The 20,031-nt window shown below is 35.4% G+C and overlaps 1 protein-coding gene across 19 annotated transcripts in view; it reads left to right on the top strand.

Annotated features, from left to right (window-relative positions):
- MLLT10 (MLLT10 histone lysine methyltransferase DOT1L cofactor) overlaps positions 1–20,031 on the top strand; it is a 248,150-nt gene that overhangs the window by 210,906 nt on the left and 17,213 nt on the right. For all 19 annotated transcript variants that reach the window (XR_013379311.1, XM_077896853.1, XM_077896851.1 and 16 more), the window contains 3 exons: positions 7,132–7,310; positions 17,709–17,826; positions 19,194–19,266. Coding sequence is in view for 18 of the 19 variants with exons in the window: in XM_077896853.1 (XP_077752979.1) it covers positions 7,132–7,310; positions 17,709–17,826; positions 19,194–19,266 (370 nt within the window). In the remaining variant the exon portion in view is untranslated. The remainder of the gene's footprint in view (positions 1–7,131; positions 7,311–17,708; positions 17,827–19,193; positions 19,267–20,031) is intronic.

Below are 20,031 nucleotides of genomic sequence, written 5' to 3'. Positions count from 1 at the left end.
AATCCTGTTCTTCATCAGTCATCAGAGGGAAAGGAAATTAAGGCAACATTAATAAAGGAATCTTTCTATTGCATATATTACTCTGTTTACTTTTTTCAACACTAATAGATGTTGTTCCTCCTTTATATTTTATAATATAATTACTATTTATCAAAAGCTTAATGTGTAGTAGACAGTATACTAATAACATTACATTATGCCTTACATATATTAGTCAGTCTTGGCACCAGCCCTGTGAAATCATTGGTGCCATCTTCCTTTTAAGTTGAAGTGTATTAGATTCAGAGAGGTTCTTTGCATGAGGGAGCAGGATTTGGATCCTCTTAACTATTTTTATACCATATTAACCTCCAGAAGAGAATATTCAGTCTTAGGATGTAGATTAGGGATGACTTAACAAGTTTAGTCATTTACTAGGTTAAATATTCCTCAGGACTATCCCATTCATTTATTATGGTTCACTGCTGAACAAACAACTTGATGTGGTACTGATTTGGCCTTCCAGGCATTTTGAAACTGGGAAGCAGGAACTCTTGTTGGTGAACACTAATATTTATGTCATTGGTCACGTATATTGTGTATTGTTTTTATGTAATTGCCATGGCATACTAGTAAAAGCTTAGGTCTCAACAATGTTTTCTTGGCCCTATCTACCTTATACTGCTTTTCCTAAGATCACCATTTGTCTTCATTTTTCCAAATGCAGTGGGCATTTTCATTCTGTGTCTTTTAACTAGTCTTTAAGCATCATTTGATACAGTTGATATGCCCTTTCTTTAGATTCTTTTCTTAGCTTCGTTGACACTATACTCATGTTTTTTTTTTTAACCTCACTGATCTCAATTTTCTTTGCAGATTCCTTTTCCACACTAACCACCCTTGAAAAGTTGGGGGTCTTCAGGACTTAGTCCTAGACTGACATTTTCTCTTTTACAAGCAAAAATGCACTCTTTCTGTTCCTTTTTTCACCACCTCAGTAAATAATGCTTCTAATCACTAGTCAATTCATTCATAATACTTTTCTTTATCTACCAAACATAACTTATCATTAAGTTGAGTGCATCTGACTTCTAGATGCACTTTCAGATTCATCTTTTTCTAAGCTTTTCCATAACACTACCACTTTAGTTTTGAGGGACATAATCTTTTACCTAGACTGCAGAATAGCCTTCTAAATGACTTTTTTGTTTCCACTATTCCTCTTTTTCAGTTCATTTGCCACATAGCAGTTAAGGGGATGATCTTCTAGAAAACTGTCATGCTGTATTTGCCTTTGGTATCTTCCCATGGGTCTTAGTAGGATTTCTAAGCACCTCTACATGGTTTGCAAAGTCCTGTGTGATCTGTTCCTTCCCTTCTCTCCAGTTTGTTCTACTACTCTCTCCACTGTGCTTTACCCATATTACCTAATTTTTCTTTACTGTTTCATTGTTTTTTGAACAAGCTTTTCTGCTTTACTCTGTTCACTTAACACCTGCCTGTCTAGACTTTAGGTCTTCGTTTAAGTATCATTTTTTCAGACAGATATTTTCTTCTTCCTAACTTGTCACTCATGGTACTCTTTCTCTTCAATCATAGCATTTGTCACAATATATGGTTACCTGTTTGTTTTAATGTTTGCTTCCCTAATTAACTTATAAATTCTTGGAGAACAGAGATTTTGTCTATCTTGTTCCCCACTTTATTCCCTACTCCTAGCATAGTACCTGTCTTCTAGTAGACACAATAAATATTGGATGGATGGATGAATTAGTGCATCATTGCTACCCTTTATATCATTCTATATCTCTGTTTCTACCTTCTATCCTGAACAGATGACTTTCAGGTATTTTCCTAGAGTTTATGCATAAAACAACATATACCTTGTGGAAGATGGAAATAGAGTAGGTTAAATAGAAAGCAGTTACAGAACAACCTAAGGAGGATTATTTACCTTTTGAATAAAGTTCTGGAGGTCTTAGTAAATTATTTTTTCATACTGTACCAATCATACCCTGAGGTATGAGGGAGTTTAGGAGAGTCAGTGATTGTTATCTTCAAAAAAGATTTAGATATTTATACTGCCTTATCTTGATAGGAAAAGAAGATTTTATTTGTTCTACTTATAGTAGTAACCTGTATACCAGACAGTTTCAAAGTGTGATCACCACATTGAACATTTAGCTGTGCAGTTTCCTGTTTATGCTCTAATGCAATATAAAACAAGTTTAGAGATTGGAGATCCTCAGTCACCAGTTTTTTGCTTTTCAGTGTTACACTTTTATGTATATTATTACATGTGGCAATGGTATTTTCAGTTTTGAAAGAGTATTAGGGACATTAGAGAACCTGATAATTATAATACTGTACATTCCTGACTTAAGGATAAAACTTTAATTACAGCAATAACTCTGAAGTAGCAATGGCTACCATTATGAAAACTTAGTGTGTATTAGGCACTGCTACATGGTTGTTTTCAATTAAAAGCCTTTAGGATAGCTCTTACTTGCTTTTATAGAGAAGAACAATATGGAGGCTCAGAAAGTTTATGTAATTTGATTAAGATCACCTAGGTGGGAGAACCAGGATTTTTGTCTCAGTCCAAAAAAGTTGTGTTGTTTTCCTTTTTTTCCAGCATAGTGTCTCCAGCTAACTTTTAGTTTTAAGAGTTAGAGATTCCATGTATGTTCTCCACCATTAAAAACTTAGATTATGGGATCCCTGGGTGGCTCAGTGGTTGAGCGTCTGCCTTCAGCTCAGGGCGTGATCCCAGGGTCCTGGGATCAAGTCCCTCATGGGACTTCTTGCAGGGAGCCTGCTTCTCCTTCTGCCTGTGTCTCTGCCTCTCTCTGTGTGTCTCTTATGAATAAGTAAATAAAATCTTAAAAATTAAAAAGAAAAAGGAAAAACTTAGATTATTAGCAGTCTACTTTTAAGGTACTTTTGCTGCAGAAGCTGAGTTTTAGTGCTTTTCTCTGGAACTCCTCTCTCTGTCTCTTCCTCTGAACTTAAGTTGTCCTTCTTGTCATGTGTCCTTATGGTACCAGTATTTCCCTCCAATATCATAGTAGCTTATGAATACATATTAGCTCTGCTGTGAGACTATTAGTTCTTTGAAGGCAGAACTCGTTTCTGTTCTTTGTTATCTTCAGTGCCTTTTTTATAAGAACCTCAATAAATATTTATTGAATGAACTATGAGGTAATGAACTTTTAAAAAAAAATGAATTTTTCTCAGGAGTATGTCTGTCCCTTGGAATATAAGGTTTATAAATACTTGTTTCATTTACATGCTGTCTCTTTTCTGTCCTTCACAGCCAAAATTCTTAAAAGAGTTCATCTTGCCAAGATTCATTCTCTCATTTAGTGACTCCCCTTTTATGGACTGACCTTAAATATCAATGGAATTATTTGATCTGTTTCTTTGAAATTTTCTAAGTGATTTTTTTTGAGATTCTCTTTTCTTATTTTGTTCTTTGTGATGTTTGTCTTTAAGTGGTAACATTCTGTAGGATTCTGTCTTTGGGCTTCTTGATCATGCTGAAAACTTTCCCTGGTTGATCTCATTTTACCGTTCCTTGGCTTTGACCAGCTTCCACATTAGGAGTTGTAAATCACATATTTATAGGGACCAGATCGGTAACATAAATGAGTGACAAGGTGAAAAAAAAGGAATGACAGGACTGAGCAGCCCCGGTGGCGCAGTGGTTTGGCGTTGCCTGCAGCCCGGGGTGTGATCCTGGAGACCCGGGATCGAGTCCCGCATCGGGCTTCCTGCATGGAGCCTGCTTCTCCCTCTGCCTCTCTCTCTCTGTGTCTATGAATAAATAAATTAAAAAAAAATCTTTAAAAAAAAAAAAAAGAATGACAGGACTCTGGTGGATTTAAGAATCTATGTCCTAGCCAAAGCTCCAGCAGATTATTGCTGTTTCAGAATATAGAACCCAATATTGACAAGAAATTAGAATTCACTTTTAAATGTGAAGTTTGAGGGCACCTGGGTGGCTCAGGGTCTCATGACTCTTGATATCAAGCCCTTCATTGGGCTCTCCACTCACTGTGCTCAGCAGGGAATCTGCTTAAGATTCTCTCTCTCTCCCTCCCTCCCCCCCCCCACCCCCTTCTCCCCCACACCTTTTCCCCCTCCCCCCCACTCCTCTCCCCCTCCACCAGCTCAGGCATATGATGTCTCTCATATAAATAAATCTTTAAGGAATATTTCTAAATTAGTTTTTTTAAGTGAAGTTTCAATGTTTCTAAATATGAATAAATTTAAGATTTCAACACAGGACAGGCCAACAGAAAGCCTTCTTGAGTTTTCATGAGTTTCTGCTAACTTTATTATTCTTCTGACTCCTGGATTTATATCTTCACACCTGATTTTTCTGAGCTTCAGGCTGATCCTGTTCTGTTCTAGACTATATAGAAGTTCTAGACTATATAGGAGTTCTGTGTTCCACTGCCATCTCAAAGACCATCATGATTAACCTGAACTTCAAACTTGTGTTAGGAATTGATTTCAGTAGCTATGAGTATGAATCCTGATTCTACCATCTACTGGGCCACTAAGCAAATTATTTCTTTAAACTTCTGTTTGCTCTTGTGAAGTAAACAGTAATGTTTACTTCATTGGCCTATTATGCTAGCATGGTGACCTACATATAGTAATCAAATACTAGATGCTCCCAGTTGCTATTCCTGCTTCAGTGACTGGTATATCACCACTCCAGTGCCCACTTAACTGATACTTAACAGTCATCCTTGACTCCTTTTTATTTATTCTTCAGGTCCTATTAGGCACCAGTCCTATGAACTTTGCTTTTAGGTTATCTCTTGACTACTATTACTTTAGCTTAATCTCTGTTTTTGCTCTTCAGTATTATTATAGCAACCCTTCAACAGCTTTCTCAGTCTCTAATAAATCTCCTCCCCAATCTAGTCCTAGCGTTGTGCCAATGATTGATGTCTTGCTTAAACATCAGTCTGATCACACCAAGCTTCTGTTTACAATCCTGTTCAGTGGCTTCCTGTTGTGTAAATTTTTAATGTTTTGGCTTTTAATGTTCTTGATCTAATTCCTGCTTATTTATTAGCCTCATTTCATGCATAAGCTGTGGATAGTACTTATGTGTTCTTATGTTTCTTCCTCAAACCATCCTTCACCTCAGTTCTACAGCTCCTTTAGAAATAGTTCTAAAGGCATCCATTTCTTCCAGTAAGTTTTTTGACCCTCATCCTCTTACCCCAGGTCTGGGTTAGATACCCCTTTTTATGTGCTCAGAGCCCCTGAGGATGTCTCTATCATAGCACTCTTCACAGTCTTTTGTAATAGTCTCTTTTTTCTACTAAGCTTCTTGAAGGCGGAGACCACATATCTTGAGTGGCTTTGTATCTCCAGGGCTTAGAATAATGTCTGGCAAACAGTGAGCTCTCAGATGTTTGTGCGATGGATGCATTTGTTGAGTGAATAAATTATCTTTTTTTCTGGAGAAATTGTAGATATAAAAAGGATCTTAGGACCCTTAATTATGGTTGTAAGGCCTTTAAAAATGTCCCAATTCCTTTATTTCCCATGTTTGAAGATTATGGGTACTTTTATTTATTATGAATCAATAACATTTATGTTTAGAACAAAGTAAATCATACTATTAATATAAATAATTACTGTTGCCTTCAAGGGCTGTAGTTTCTCAGATTGATTGATTTTTATTGCAACCCACTTATGTTCATTTTTCTTGCTTTCCTCTTGTTATAGTGTCTAGTTGTTAGGATCTTACTGTTTTCCTACCCTCCCAGGAGCCTTGGTTTATATCAAGATTTCTCAGCTTCCACGTTCTTGGCACTATGAGCCAGATAATTCTTAGTTGTGAGGAGCTGTCATGTGCATTTTAAGATGTTTAGCATCATCCCAGGCCTTTGTTACTGTGTGTCCATAGTGCCTCTTAGTTTTGACAACTAAAAATGTCTTCAGACATTGTCACACATCTTTGTGGAGCAAAATCATCCCTGATTGAGAACACTACTGGTTTATAGATATTCCCATCTCTCACTTTTATCCTTAAGGAGCCTATTCTCTGTCAAGCATATTAGCATGATCTCCCATCTTTACAAAAAACAAACAACTTTTTTTTTTTTTTTTTTTGGTAATTCCTCTTTCATCTTAACTTTTGCTCATCATCTCTCGCCTTCTTCTTCCCATCTACTTTTCAGAATGAATTATTTCACTTATTTCTCCCTTTCTTTCTGGCTTTTAATTCCATGTACCTCTGAAAATGCTTTCAAGCCTTCCATCCTCTTTTCCTGTGTTCCTGGAAGTGAATATTACCATCACCTAGTAGTTCACGTTGTTGTTCTTAATCCTCTGTCCCCCTACATCCCTGCTCCTCCTCATCCACCCCATTCAGTCATAAAATCTGTTTATTCCACCTCCTGAATATCTCTAGAATCCACTTGTTAGTCTTTGGATCTCAAGTCTAGTTCAGTTCCATTTTATTTTCTATATTATAACTTGGATGAGTTTTCTAAAATAGTCTCTTCCCATGTCAGACCTTTTTTTTTTTTTTAAGATTTTATTTACTTATTCATGAGAGACACAGAGAGAGAGAGAGAGGCAGAGACACAGGCAGAGGGAGAAGCAGGCTCATGCAGGGAGCCCGACGCAGGACTCGATCCCAGGCCTCCAGGATCACGCCCTGGGTTGAAGGCAGGCATTAAACTGCTGAGCCACTGGGGTTGCCCCAGACCTTCTTAATCATGAGTTCTGGGGCTCTAGTATCTGCATTTTGAAAAGCTTTAGTAGGTGATTTTTATGCAACTCTATAATCGCTTCATTTTCCTATTTAGAAATATTTCTTTGCTTTTAGGAATTCCTAAAACCCTTACTGTTGTTTTTATATGGCACTTCCTGATGTGATTGCAGGCTTTTAGCAAAGCCATTTTTGTTAACAAAAAATGATTTAAATTCTTTTAAACAAGTGTTTAGTGACAAGTCAGTATTTAGTCATCTAGTTATTGATACAGCACCCATAAAATTTATCACTGAGGGGAGGGATCAGGAGGAAATGTGGGCATTCTAACTTAATGATTAATAATATGTGTCTATAACAAATGTGATGGCTAAGTTATAAAATATTTAAAAATTTTTTTCTTGCAGGTATTTATAACAGCAATGATGTAGCAGTATCATTTCCAAATGTGGTATCTGGCTCAGGATCTAGCACTCCTGTCTCCAGTTCTCATTTACCTCAGCAGTCTTCTGGGCATTTGCAACAAGTGGGAGCACTCTCCCCATCAGCAGCATCATCTGCAACCCCTGCTGTTGCTACAACTCAGGTAATCATTACAGTGCTATGAAGTAACCTGTAGATGGCTTTGTCGTTTTTGAAAGTGAGTTTGATTGGAGAAGAAAGAAACCTTGTATAGAAACCTTCCTATATAAATTCCTATAGGAATTTATAAGTATCTCCATTTGTTTTGACACGTTAGTGGATATAATAGACATTTTTATGTGATATTCATGAGAAAGGACAAAAGAATACATTGTCATTAACTGATTCTTTTCAGTTTCTGAGTTTCTAATTTTTCCTGATGATGTAAACTAATAATTTGGTGGGAACTTTTATTCTTTCTTAACCAACAGAGCCACCTAGGTGCCCCTACTTTTATTCTTTCTTTCAAAAAGTAGGACTTAGTTGGGTGACTGGCTGGCCCAGTTCGTAGAGCTTGTGACTCTCAATCTCAGGGTTGTGGGTTCAAGCTCCCAAGTGGGTGGTGTAGAGATTACTTTAAAATCTTTAAAAATAAAATAAAGAGTAGGACTTAGAAAGTGTGAACTAATTTTGGACTTCTTTAGTTTTAAACATTCTTTTTATAATTTAAAAAAATCACAGAAGTGCTGTATGATTATCTGCTGTCTAAATTTTCAAAAACCAGTGTAAGACTGGGATAAAGAGTGGGATTGATCCCTACAAATACTGTATTGTTTTCCTTCTAGTGGAAGAGAAAGTATGTACATAAATACTGTAAATAAGTGACTGTGATTGTGCATTTATCCCTTTACTTTTAGATCTGTAAGGTTACTAGTTTTCAGGAATCCTTTAAAAACAAAGCAAGAGGGATCCCTGGGTGGCGCAGCGGTTTGGCGCCCGCCTTTGGCCCAGGGCGCGATCCTGGAGACCCGGGATCGAATCCCACATCGGGCTCCCAGTGCATGGAGCCTGCTTCTCCCTCGGCCTGTGTCTCTGCCTCTCTCTCTCTCTCTGTGACTATCATAAATAAAAAAATAAATAAAATAAATAAATAAATAAAAACAAAGCAAGAAAATCATATCTTGCTTTTTAAATCAGAAAAATCATAATTTTGCATTATACAAATAAGGCAGTAAGTAGGCAAAGCTGCGTGTGCGCGCGCGCACACACTTTACCAAAGGTAATACATTAAAATTCCTAAAGTATATTTTTTATCTGTTTAGAATTCTTTATAATTTTACCCAAACCTCTAGTAATAAGTCTCTTAGTGTTTAGAGAAATTTTTAAAGATTTTATTTATTTATTTATTTATTTATTTATTTATTTATTTGAGACAGAGAGAGAGAAAGGGAGTGTGCAAGCAGGGAGAGGAAGAGGGACAGACAAACTCTGTGTTGAGCACAGTCAGTCTCAAGGCTTGATCTCACAACCCACAAGATGATGCCCTGAGCCAAGATCCAGAGTTGGATGCTTAATTGAGTGAGCCACTTCAGATGCCCCAGGAGAAGTTTATAATGGAGACAAAATTTCTAATTACAGTTAGTTAAGTAGGTTGTTTGTAGGTTGCTGTAAATTTATGCTTTATGTGTGTGTTCATAATTTACATTGTACAGGCCTTTAGAATATGTACACACATTTTAGTATTTTCTGTAAGCTATACATCAAAGTGCAGTATTAGTTATTTTTAAAGTATGTAATGGTACAATGCAAATAGTCACCATTATAATTAGGTCAGGTATTAGAATAAACAACAGTTCGGCACAGAAAACCAATGGCATGATTAGTGGTATCATGTTTGAAAATGAAAGTTAACTATGTGGTGAACCTCTCACCTGAATAAGGGGAGTTTGACTAATTTAGAAGAGTTTTTTGTAGCTCATTTCACTAGCCCTGGTGAGGTAGCCAGCATACCAGGGGTGTGGGGTTAGAGAAGGTGAAAGGATAAATGAGAGAATGGTTCTTGTAAATAGTTTCATCTCTTTTAATTAAGTGTAGCCATATGCTGTTGATAGCTTTCTATCCTTGGACAAAGTCTCACATGAACATTTTCAGCGTGCATTTTTCTTTTCTTTCTTTATAAAAGTCTGTTTTAATTACTCTCTGGTTAATTCCAGGCTGAATTAAGCAAAAATCTCATTTCTTCTCATTCATTATGTTTGTGGTTTTGGGGGTTGGCATTAGGGAGGTGGGTGGGGGAAGTGGTGGTGAGGAGAAATTTATAGCTAGAGGGAGAATTCCACTTAACATATGACTCAACCAAAGAACAAAGAAATCATAGTTGCAAGTAATCCAGGATTCAGTCCAATTAAAATCCTTAGTGTTTATCCTCTTTCCCTGTTTCAGTAAGATGGGTCTCTTATAAATATGATCATCTAGTTAGACTCATGCTGCATGCTGAGACAACGGCATCTATGATTCTGTCTAGCAGTCACTGCTTTCTGCCTTCAAGCTGAAGCTGATTTAGCCTGGCTTATCTGGTGCTGCTGTAGCAACCATCAGTCTCCAGGCAACTGAGGCACGTTGACCTCTCTGTTGAACTGAGTGCAGAACTACTTCAATTTAGCTGCCGGAGACAATAGTATTGGTATTGAATGTGCAAAATGTGAATTTTCTAGGCAATGTGCTGGAGAAACAATACAAAAATATTTAGAAGAAATTGAATGTTTAATTGGGACTCTTCAGATTATGATGTACTTGGTAATTGAATCTTCTCTTCAAAAATGACAAGTTTATTTCTGTTTAACTTTCATATAGGCCCTGTTTGTTTTCAAATTGCACAAGGCATTGTGTTTAGGTAATCAAATGGTAATCTGTTATTTAGAGTTTCTTTATAGGTAGTTGATTAGCAATGCTATAATTGAGTTAATTAAAATTACTAATATTTAAAATGTAATTATAGGAGTCTTATTACAGTTATTAAAAAAAATCATCACACCAGCAAACAAATGTTTTAAAAAATATAAATCAGAGAACAGAAATGCTAAATTTGAATAATATTTTTGTCTCCCTTACTTTTTTCCTCCCAAAAAAACTTAATGAAAGTAGTAGATTTTAGTGACTGGCTTGGTGCCAGTATGAAAATCCAGAGGTCATTCTTGATCTTTCTGGCCTTGGTTTTTTAAGTAAGATAGACAGGCCCCTTGTTTAGCTTATTTGTTGTCTTAAGAATTGTTCCCTGGAAAGTGGTCAGGGAGGTAAATCAGGAAGAGCTTAATAGAAATTAAAAACTGAGAACAGAATTGTGCTTTTAATGGAGGAAAAAGGAGACACTTGTAAAATTCTAGGGAAAAAAGTAATGCTTAGCAGCCCTAATTTGAAAAAACCTTTAAAAAATGTTTGATAATCTAGTTTTATATTCTTCAGTGTTAAATCCCTTTATTTTATTTGTTTTTAGAGTAATTATTCTTTCACAGAAAACAGGAATATAATTAATAGTTTCTTAACATTATTGGAAGATAGAACTACTGTCCATGTGGGTTTGTTTGTTTGTTTTTTTAATGATGTGCTCTGTTCTTGTATCATGAGTAGAGGTATAAATTAGTTTCTGTAGGTGTGTCATTAATTTTTCATTTTACCTTTCAAATTCCACTCAGTCTTCTAGTTCTCCGTTAATTCTGTTTGTCTTTTGGAAAAAATTCAGGTGCTTTTTTTTTGAAGGATGATTCCCTTAATAGAAGAATTTAAGACCAAATGTAATGAAAAATGGTTGTATTATATTCTGCATTCTGGGTTTTGCTTTTGGGCATAGTCTTCATGTAGATAACCTGATTCTTTGTTTACTCTGTGTTACTATTATAAAAAAATAAATTTAAAAATAAATGAAGGAACTTTCAGGGTTTATTTATGTGATATTCAGTAATTGCAGATGTTTAATATTTTTAAGGTACAATTAGTTTAGTGACTAATGTTTTGCACATGTCTGGGAGACTTTTACTTCCATCAGCTTTGACTGTTTCTTTTTCCAGTATGATAACTTTGGTATACGTGAGTGTGTGGAGGGAGTTGTCTTTAGATTTCGTAGTCCTCGATTTCCTTTCAGATAATGTCTGCACTTCCATTCTGTTAGAGAACACGGTTCCATTTCCTAGGCAGTTAGACCTGACTTCAGAGGATCTCTGACTTGATTGGTCAGACTGAATGTTTCTTTTATGTTTTAAGTAATTTCATAATAACTTGTAATTTTAAAGATGTTAACATTTTGTGCAAAATAAGTTTTTATAAAGTGCTTTGTAATGTCACTTACTATTGGGTGATGAAAAAGTTAAGTAACTATGCGACATCACATGTCTAATAAGTGGTGGAACTAAGTTTTGGAAACAAGGCAGTCTGACTCCAGAGTCTGATCTCCAAGTTTACTAATCATTACTATAAAATGAATTTCCCAGTGATGTGCCTCTGCGTCAAGAGGTATCTCTTTGAAAAGCATTGTTAGGAATTTTACTGTGTTCATTTGTGTGACACAATGCCAAATAGAAATTTGAGTCAGAAATCTTGAATTCTTGGAGCTTTGCTACTCACTAGTGTGACTGTGGGCAGATCTTAATTTGTGGGTGTCGATTCTTTTTGTGTGTAAGATAAAATACTTAAAAATACCTGTCCTCTCTCTTATGAGGACTGATATGTTATGAACTTCAAATGAGAGTAAGTACATTGTAGACCATAAAGTACTTTGGATTTAATGGTTATTATACTGGTGTTACAATTATTATAGGACTCTTAGTTTCAGCTGTTACAGAAACAGCCTGTTTATCAGTGAGATAAATTGTACAGAAGCACTTCTCTTCTTAAAAATAGTATTAAAACATTTTCTGTTAAAATATATCATTCTATGTTAACATAGATATATGAATTTTAGCTATTTTTAGATATAGCTGTTGACTGAGGTCTTTCCAGTTCTTAAATTATTTCAATAGCTGCTTTAATTCTAAGGGACTTAATTTTTTCTGAAAAAGATGGGTGATATATTGATTAGGTATTAACCAATTAGGAAACCTGCTTAGAATTGGTTGGTTATTCTATACAGTCCTGTTGTCCAATCATGAGTGTTCAGTGATGGTTTAACAACAATTTAATCCCTCCCACTACTTTATAGAAACTCAATTGTGGGGCATTTCAGCATTAGCCTAAACAATGGTTTTGAATACGTTAAGCTCCTAACAATTAGGGAGCAGTTTGGGGCATTGAATAATGTGGAATGATGCAATTGAACCTGACAGCTTTAACAGTCAGCCTACTCATGGGACCTGAAAGTTGTTCACACTTGGTTTCATCTCTCATCACACGCTGAGTATTAAAGCCTTACTGGTGGGAGCTGACACAGAAATGGGGTCTGTTATCAGAATATGTTTCATAGTGCAAAGTTTGAATTGAGTTGGAGAATATATGAAACTTTCCATTGTTCTCTAATTTTTTCCTGAAAACTTTTCTAGTCAAATTGTGTTTGCAAACTGAAAAAAATATATAATCATTAAAATATTTGAATCCCTATATTATATTTGCACTATTGCTTTGTTATATAGAATAGATCTATTAAAATATCATTGCATAATGAGACATTTATACCGTCTAGTTTTTCTTAAGGAAATAGGTTTTAATCTTTGAAATATAGCTGTGTTAATATAAAAATATAATCAATAAATGATATTCTCTAATGAAGTTTATGGAAAATATGGATGTCATAATAGCATATGAAAATAATTTCTAAAATAAGCTAAAATTTGAGTGCTTACCATGTGGCAAAAGATTCTTTATAAGCCCTGTATACTAGCTCAGTTAATTCTGGCAATTTTCGTATAAGATGGGTGCTATTATTAGTTCCATTTTTACCCTTGGAAATTGAAGGGCAGAGAGGGTTAGCACCTTGCCCAGGTGAGAGAGCTTGATTTACTGCAGATGCAGTGATGATGAAAAGTTTTTTCTTCTAAGAATGTATATGAAATATAAATTTTAAAAGTAATATTCAGTTTAGTGAGTCTGACAGGATATTAGAAGAATGTATTTTTAAATCGTATGTCAGGGTTGGAACGCTTGAAGAAGCAGCTCTAATGTGTTTTAGAGTTTGTTTGACTTCAATGTTTATTGACAGGTTAATTGTGCATTTAAAAAATGCTTGCTATAACCCCTTCCTGTATGATGGAAGGTATGAAGTTTCATATCTACCTCTAGATGATGTATTGCTGTGATACTTTCCAAAGGTGAAGTTTTTATAGGTTTTGTTCTCTCAAACTTAATTTCTGTTGTTTATTCTTTATTATTCTGCCTTTACCAACATTAGAGAGAGAGGAAAAAAAAAACCTAACAAAAACTATCATCTACTTTAAGTTTGCTATTCAAATAACTGAGAAGGCTTTAGCATTTCTTTTTCTCCACAGCTGACTCTTTTAGAAGGAACCAAGTGCCTAGGAATTTGGTAAAGTTACTTTACCAGAGATCTTTTAAAAATTCTCTATGGTCATAAGCAGATATTTGGAATATGAACTGTTAACAACAGGGGAAATTTCAAGCTGAAATGTCATTTTAATCTTGTTAATATTTTAATAAGGTCCGTGAATCTACTTAGGAAACACTAAATTGATTTGAGTTTGAATATTGTCTTAGTATCTTTCTAGATATTTTAGCATAATAACTTATTCCAAATTTCCTTAGGGTTATTTGACTCAGGCACCTAAACATGGATTTTTTTTCAAAGTGGCTTAAATTTACCTCAGGAATTATTCAATTTATTCTTACTCATCTTGCCTTTGGATTTTTTTTTTTAAGATTTTATTTATTTATTCATGAGAGACACAGAGAGAGAGAGGCAGAGACACAGGCAGAGGGAAAAGCAGGCTCCATGCAGGGAGCCTGATGTGGGACTCGATCCTAGGTCTCCAGGATCACACTCCAGGCTGCCCTATACCCTATACTTCTCTTAGTGAGGCTTTTACTAAAGTATTAGGGTGAGTATCATATAACGTCTGGAGTGGAAGTAGTTCCTTTCAATTGTTAATCTTGGGAAGGAAACAAAGTCTAAGATCATATATTGGAAGTTAAAGCAGAAGTTAATTATGGCAATATGAACTTACAGGATTTATTAAATATTTTTTATCTTGGTCTAATCTATTTACACATGTTGAATAGATTATATGATTTCAGTGGGACACTATGAAGTCAAGTAACCAGTTTGTTTTATAATCAATAGGAACTTTTGAGTCTACACAATGTCTGACATTATGTGTATGCTCTCCTCAGGAAGTTGCCTTCTCGCCATTCTCCCTTACCCTTCTTCATTGCTCCTAAGTTGTAAATCTCTTCACTAAACTGATGGGAGTTGGGACGGCTGGGTGGTTCAGTGGTTGAGCGTCAGTCTTTGGCTCAGGGCATGATCCTGAATTCCTGGGATTCATATCGGGCTCCCTGCACGGGGCCCGCTTCTCCTTCTGCCTGTGTCTCTGCCTCTCTCTCTCTCTCTGTGTCTCTCATGAATAAATAAATAAATAAATCTTTAAAAAAAAAAAAACAAAACAAAAAAAACAGAACTGATGGGAGTTTCTTGGCCCTGAGGTGGAACAGAGTTATTGTGGGTTCCCAACATTCACCATTCTAAACATCATTTCAGAAGCATTGGCTAAGCAGTGTTAGACATTTGTGGGTTCTTGAGTTTTAATGTAGAGTGATTGAGATGTTTTAATATACCATAGAATGCAGCTTGATAAAATTAGTAACTTTTAATCTCTTTCCCAAAATTTCTAGTTTCAGTAATTGCAATATTTTTAAAAAGCAAACTACCAGATAATTTTTACTCATTTAGGGAATTTGGGAAATTGGTCATTTAGAATAACAAAGAATGTATTCCCATTTTAGGTTTTTGTTATTAATTTTGCTTTTGCCTGTCACCTTTATAAAATATATACTTTCCTCTTGAAATTATGCTAAAGATGATTTATCTTCTTTTTGATGATAATGATTATGTAAATCAGTTATTATGCAGTACTGCTTTGCATTTTGATCTTTTTTAGCATGGTGGGCTAATGTATGATAGAGAAACTGAGATAATTTGAAGACTGCATCAAAAAATGTGAAACTAATAAGGAATAAATAGAAAGCCCTTGCAGAAAGTGCCCTTCCTGAAAAAGTGTACTTCTGAGGAGTAGGATCTTTTGATTTTTTTTTTTTTAAGATTTTATTAATTCATGAGAGACACAGAGAGAAAGGCAGTGACACAGGCAGAGGGAGAAGCAGGCTTCCTGCACGGAGCCCGATGCCGGACTCGATCCCAAGACGCCGGGATCACACCCTGAGCCAAAGGCAATGCTCAACCACTGAGCCACCCAGGCTTCCCGGATCTTTTGATTCTTATTAAAAGATGAAGGCAATGCATAAAACTGTTAATTGGAATTAATAAAGTAGTCCCAACTGATATAATATTAGTTATGTTTCAACCATTATAGATGAGTTCATGGTAAAGGAGAGCAAGAAGGCTAAGATACAGACGCTAAGGCATTTAGATGTCCATGTTCTTTGAGCACCACCTCAGCAGCACTCTGTAATATATGCGCTCACTCTTGTTCATGTTCCTCTTTCTTCTTACACTGTTAGCTGTTGATTCCTGCTGCCAACGAATGTCTCAATAAATAACTTTTCTTCCTCTTTCTAATAAATTTTTCACTTCTAATCTTTTATATGCTTAGTGGTCTTTTTAGAATTCTATCTAGAATAAGAGCAAATTGGTTCTGCAAAGGGGTATTTTTAAGTATGTGGTACCTGAGACGTTAACACATGGGACTGATGATGTCTGCTCTTTCTGTTTGTCTGTTTGGTGGTTTTTCTTATCCTAACTTATTTTATGAGAAGCCAAGATTTCCAAGTCGTTGACTTCTGGAGATATAAAAAAATCTTACTATGTTTCCATTTATGAATTATATATTTTAGTATGCCATACTAGTAAATACATGGTAAATGTCTAGTATGATCTTGAGGTTAAAATTAGGTAGCTTTTACTGAGGGCTAATTGATTGTTAAACAAGACTTTATAGTACAAACTTACTGGCTTTCAATACACATCTTTAATAAGAGGAAAAAATGAAACCGAAAATTGACCAATTAAACTTGAACATGAAAGAATGAGCTAGGAAGTACACACTTTGAAACAATGGAAAACAAGGACAGGATTCCACATCACAGTATTTCTGTGAATTGTAAAGTCCAATTTTCATGCCCAGTAAGTTGGCTAGAGGCCACATATAATGTCAGGGTCTGACCCTTTCCAGAAACACAGTTTATTTTCTGTAATATTTTGCTTGTTATAACTACTATGTTGTCTTGGTCTCTTGTGTGCCATTGTACTTGTTAGAATGCCTCCATCTTTTGTTTTGCTGTTACTTGGCTTCTTTATATTAGAAGTGCTTCAGTCCTTGGAAATTATTTTCCAGAATTCTGTTCGGAAATAATATAGAATGGTATCATTTTATAAAAGCTTAAGTTTGATTTCATTCATAAAAAAAGAATATGACATCTACTTTAAAATTTGTGGTTCTGTTAAATCTGAAAAGTATTTCAGGCTAGTAATAGCTGCCTTTGAGTAACAGTATTTTGTGTACAAGAGATTTGCTCCCCAAATGCCACATTTTAAGGTTGTAATATTCTTAGAAAGTGGGAGAAAGTATTCACATCAAAGAAGGCATTTTTATTACATTGGATTACGCAAGACTTTGGCCAGCCTCCTTAGCTTCATCTGTTTAAGGGTTCATTTTCGCTTGTTTGGCACAAGTCCCAGTACAGGCCTTCAGAATTGTGGTTAGCAACATGAATGAATTACAAACTTTGGACCAGCTCTCCAGTTAGTGGAGCTGGCTTCCTGCCAAAAAGACAGTGCCTTATATGGGGTCAGGGCAAAGCTGTGATTCGTTGAGCTCTGCATTGTATAGAAAACATACTTGTGATGCCTGTTTGCTTTCTTTTAAAATAAAAACAAAACAAAACAGAAAAAGCAGCAGGCTTCCAAGTCTATCAAAATAGGAAGTAACAGAATAGTGTGCAGGTTTTACTAATGACAGAGTTTAAGCAATGGAAATATCGCTCTGTATAGTTAAAATACTAAAAGTAGAAATTGGACCTTTTGACCTCCTTCGCCAGACTGTGATGTAAGAGACTGAAGCATTTGTTAGACATCTGTTGTCTACCTGCCCTTATTTTGTAAATGGTTTAATAAGATTAAATAATTAGTCATATGTTCACATGGTTACCATTCCATTGAGTTTTGTTAGTGAAGCAAAAATAACTTTGTGCCAGTCTTTTTTTTTTTTAATTTGGAATTATGTAACTTTTCAAAAATTGAAATATTGTAATGGTAAAACAAGAAAGAATGAAATTTGCTCTTCAGAAAGTCAGGAATGTTTGCTTATATTTTTAGGTTTGAAAAAATAGTTACTAGGTCAATGAGGAGGAAGAATATGAAGGTATTTTCAAATATAATTCATTTATCTTTGTCATTCTTTTCATTTAGGCAAATACCCTCTCTGGATCTTCTCTTAGTCAGGCACCATCTCATATGTATGGCAGTAGATTAAATCCAAGTTCATCAATGGCAGCTCTTATAGTTCAGTCTGAAAACAATCAAACAGGTAAGTTTTCAAGAATTTTTAAATTCTCCCCCAATGTAAATCCACCCTCCTCCCGCCATTGGCTTATTTTATTTGAAAAATCTAAAGGTGTGGTTAATACAGGATTGTGCTGCACACACACACCTCCACCTTAACCAAAAGAGTCACAGTTGGAAGTAAATAGTGTGCTGTGCTGCAAAATAGTGATGTGCTTTTTTTACTGTCTGAAATGTAAATGTTTAAGCAGAGCCATCAGCAGGCAGGAATGCAACAATGTCTCCTGTGACTTTTGTGATTGATGTGTTCAGTTCTCAGTTCTGTGCAATGAAAGTAACATAACACTGGGCTTTTCTGTGAATAGCCTAAACCTTTATTTGCATAATTCATGAAATTGCATTACACAAACTTGGTTTAAAAAAAAATCCTGTTAGAGAATTTCTACAGTGTTTAGTAATCCTGTGAATTTTTACCAGTTGACATTTTGTAGCATTTGCCTCTTGTACTGTTTTAATGAGCCACTGGATTTGCTTTGTTTCATTCCATCCTTAAGGATTTGTTGACATGTCCAAGTAGTCATGCCTGTTTGGGGGAAGGGAATGGGTTTAGCAGTTCACCAAGAATGGATCAGTCATGTCTTTACCCTTTAAGGGTCAGAGGTTACCTGACTCAGAATAAGGGGAGGACAACCTTGAAAGAGGCCAGATAGGGTGATTTTAGAAGGAACTGACTTGTAGGGGAAATACAAGTTACTTTTCAAGTGGAGATATTCAGTGTTACCAAAGAATTATTTTGAAGAAATTAAGGATAGAATGCTATATTCCTACTTATTTTTGTCAACTTCAAATTTTGAATTTTGTCAACTTTAAATTTGTAGCGTTATATTTAATTTTATTCTTGGTGTGGGGGTCCATGTAATATATGTAATTTTAGTTACTGTGTGTGGCTGTATGTAATACATTATGTATTTTATGACTTGTCTTGGGATGCAAAGTGTTAAAAAATACAAAGCATAAGGATTTGCTGTGATAAGCATACAGATTAGCTGTCCACAGCTGTGATTCATTACTTTAACCGTAGAAATTAAAAGTGGCTGAGGGGAGGGTACTGCAAATGCAAACCACGCTTCTGTGCTGTAAAATTGAAAGGAATGAAAGAACGGAACATAATCCATGGCCTTCTACACCCACAAAAACATGTAGGGACAACGCCTTAACATGCCACAGTTCAGCAATTCTGAACTAGCAATATACTAGATCTTCTACTTTCATAGTAACTGCAAAGATAGTGGTAAAGGTTTTATGTACGATTTAGGAAAAATCAGGGCAAGAGCTTAAAACCTCTTATCTAGTGAGAGTCACTTTATCAGCTATGAAATATTTACACTGCAGATCAAGATCTTGGAGACAATAGCCGCAGCCTTGTTGGCAGAGGAAGCTCACCCCGAGGAAGTCTCTCACCACGGTAAGTATTATTTACTCTGCAGAGTATAGGCAAAGGAAACATTTTGAGATTTGGAAACTTCTTTATCTCCTATCAGAGCGAACATTTGTGAGGCTGTAAAAGCATTTTGTAGATAAGCATGTCTGGACTGTCAAGAAAAATGATTCTAAATTAATTTGAATATTAATTTAACCACATGGTTAGATTTCTAAGCTTTTAAGAAGACATCCCTTTTCTTAGATTTCCGATCAATTTCAACTCTCTTGTTTTTATCATTTGTATATTTAGCTGCTGGTTCTACTAAATACATTAATTTGGCTAATTTTTCTTGGTCATGAAATAGTCTTTAAATCTCTTAAAGCTAGAGGCTCAAGGCTTTCAACTTTGGGTTCCAGTTTTTGCCCTGTCGTGGGCCTTGCACGTAACCCTTTCATCTCTAGTTTCCTAGTTCTAGGGGCTCATTTCTAAAATTTCCTCTAATTCTTGGGGTACCTGGTTGACTCACTTGGAAGAGCATGCAACTCTTGATCTTGGGATCATAAGTTTAAGCCCTACATTAGGTGTAGAGATTACTTTAAAAAAAAAAGAATAAACTTCTGAAGAAAAAATCTTTCTAGTTTCTAAAATTGTTTGAATCAAAGTATAACAATTTTTACCTTGTTCTCTGAAATTGTCATAGATAGAATGTAGTCATGATAGAATAGGTACCTTATTTAATGTATATGAAGTTATTCCTGTTAGCAGAGTTTTTACCAGAGTTCTACTGAAAGGGTTGAATTTCTCTGA

The sequence above is a fragment of the Canis aureus genome, chromosome 5 (assembly GCF_053574225.1).
Source record: "Canis aureus isolate CA01 chromosome 5, VMU_Caureus_v.1.0, whole genome shotgun sequence".
NCBI classification, from domain to species: domain Eukaryota; kingdom Metazoa; phylum Chordata; class Mammalia; order Carnivora; family Canidae; genus Canis; species Canis aureus.
The sequence above is the reverse complement of the archived record's forward strand: the minus strand, read 5'-3'. Positions and strand labels throughout refer to the sequence as shown.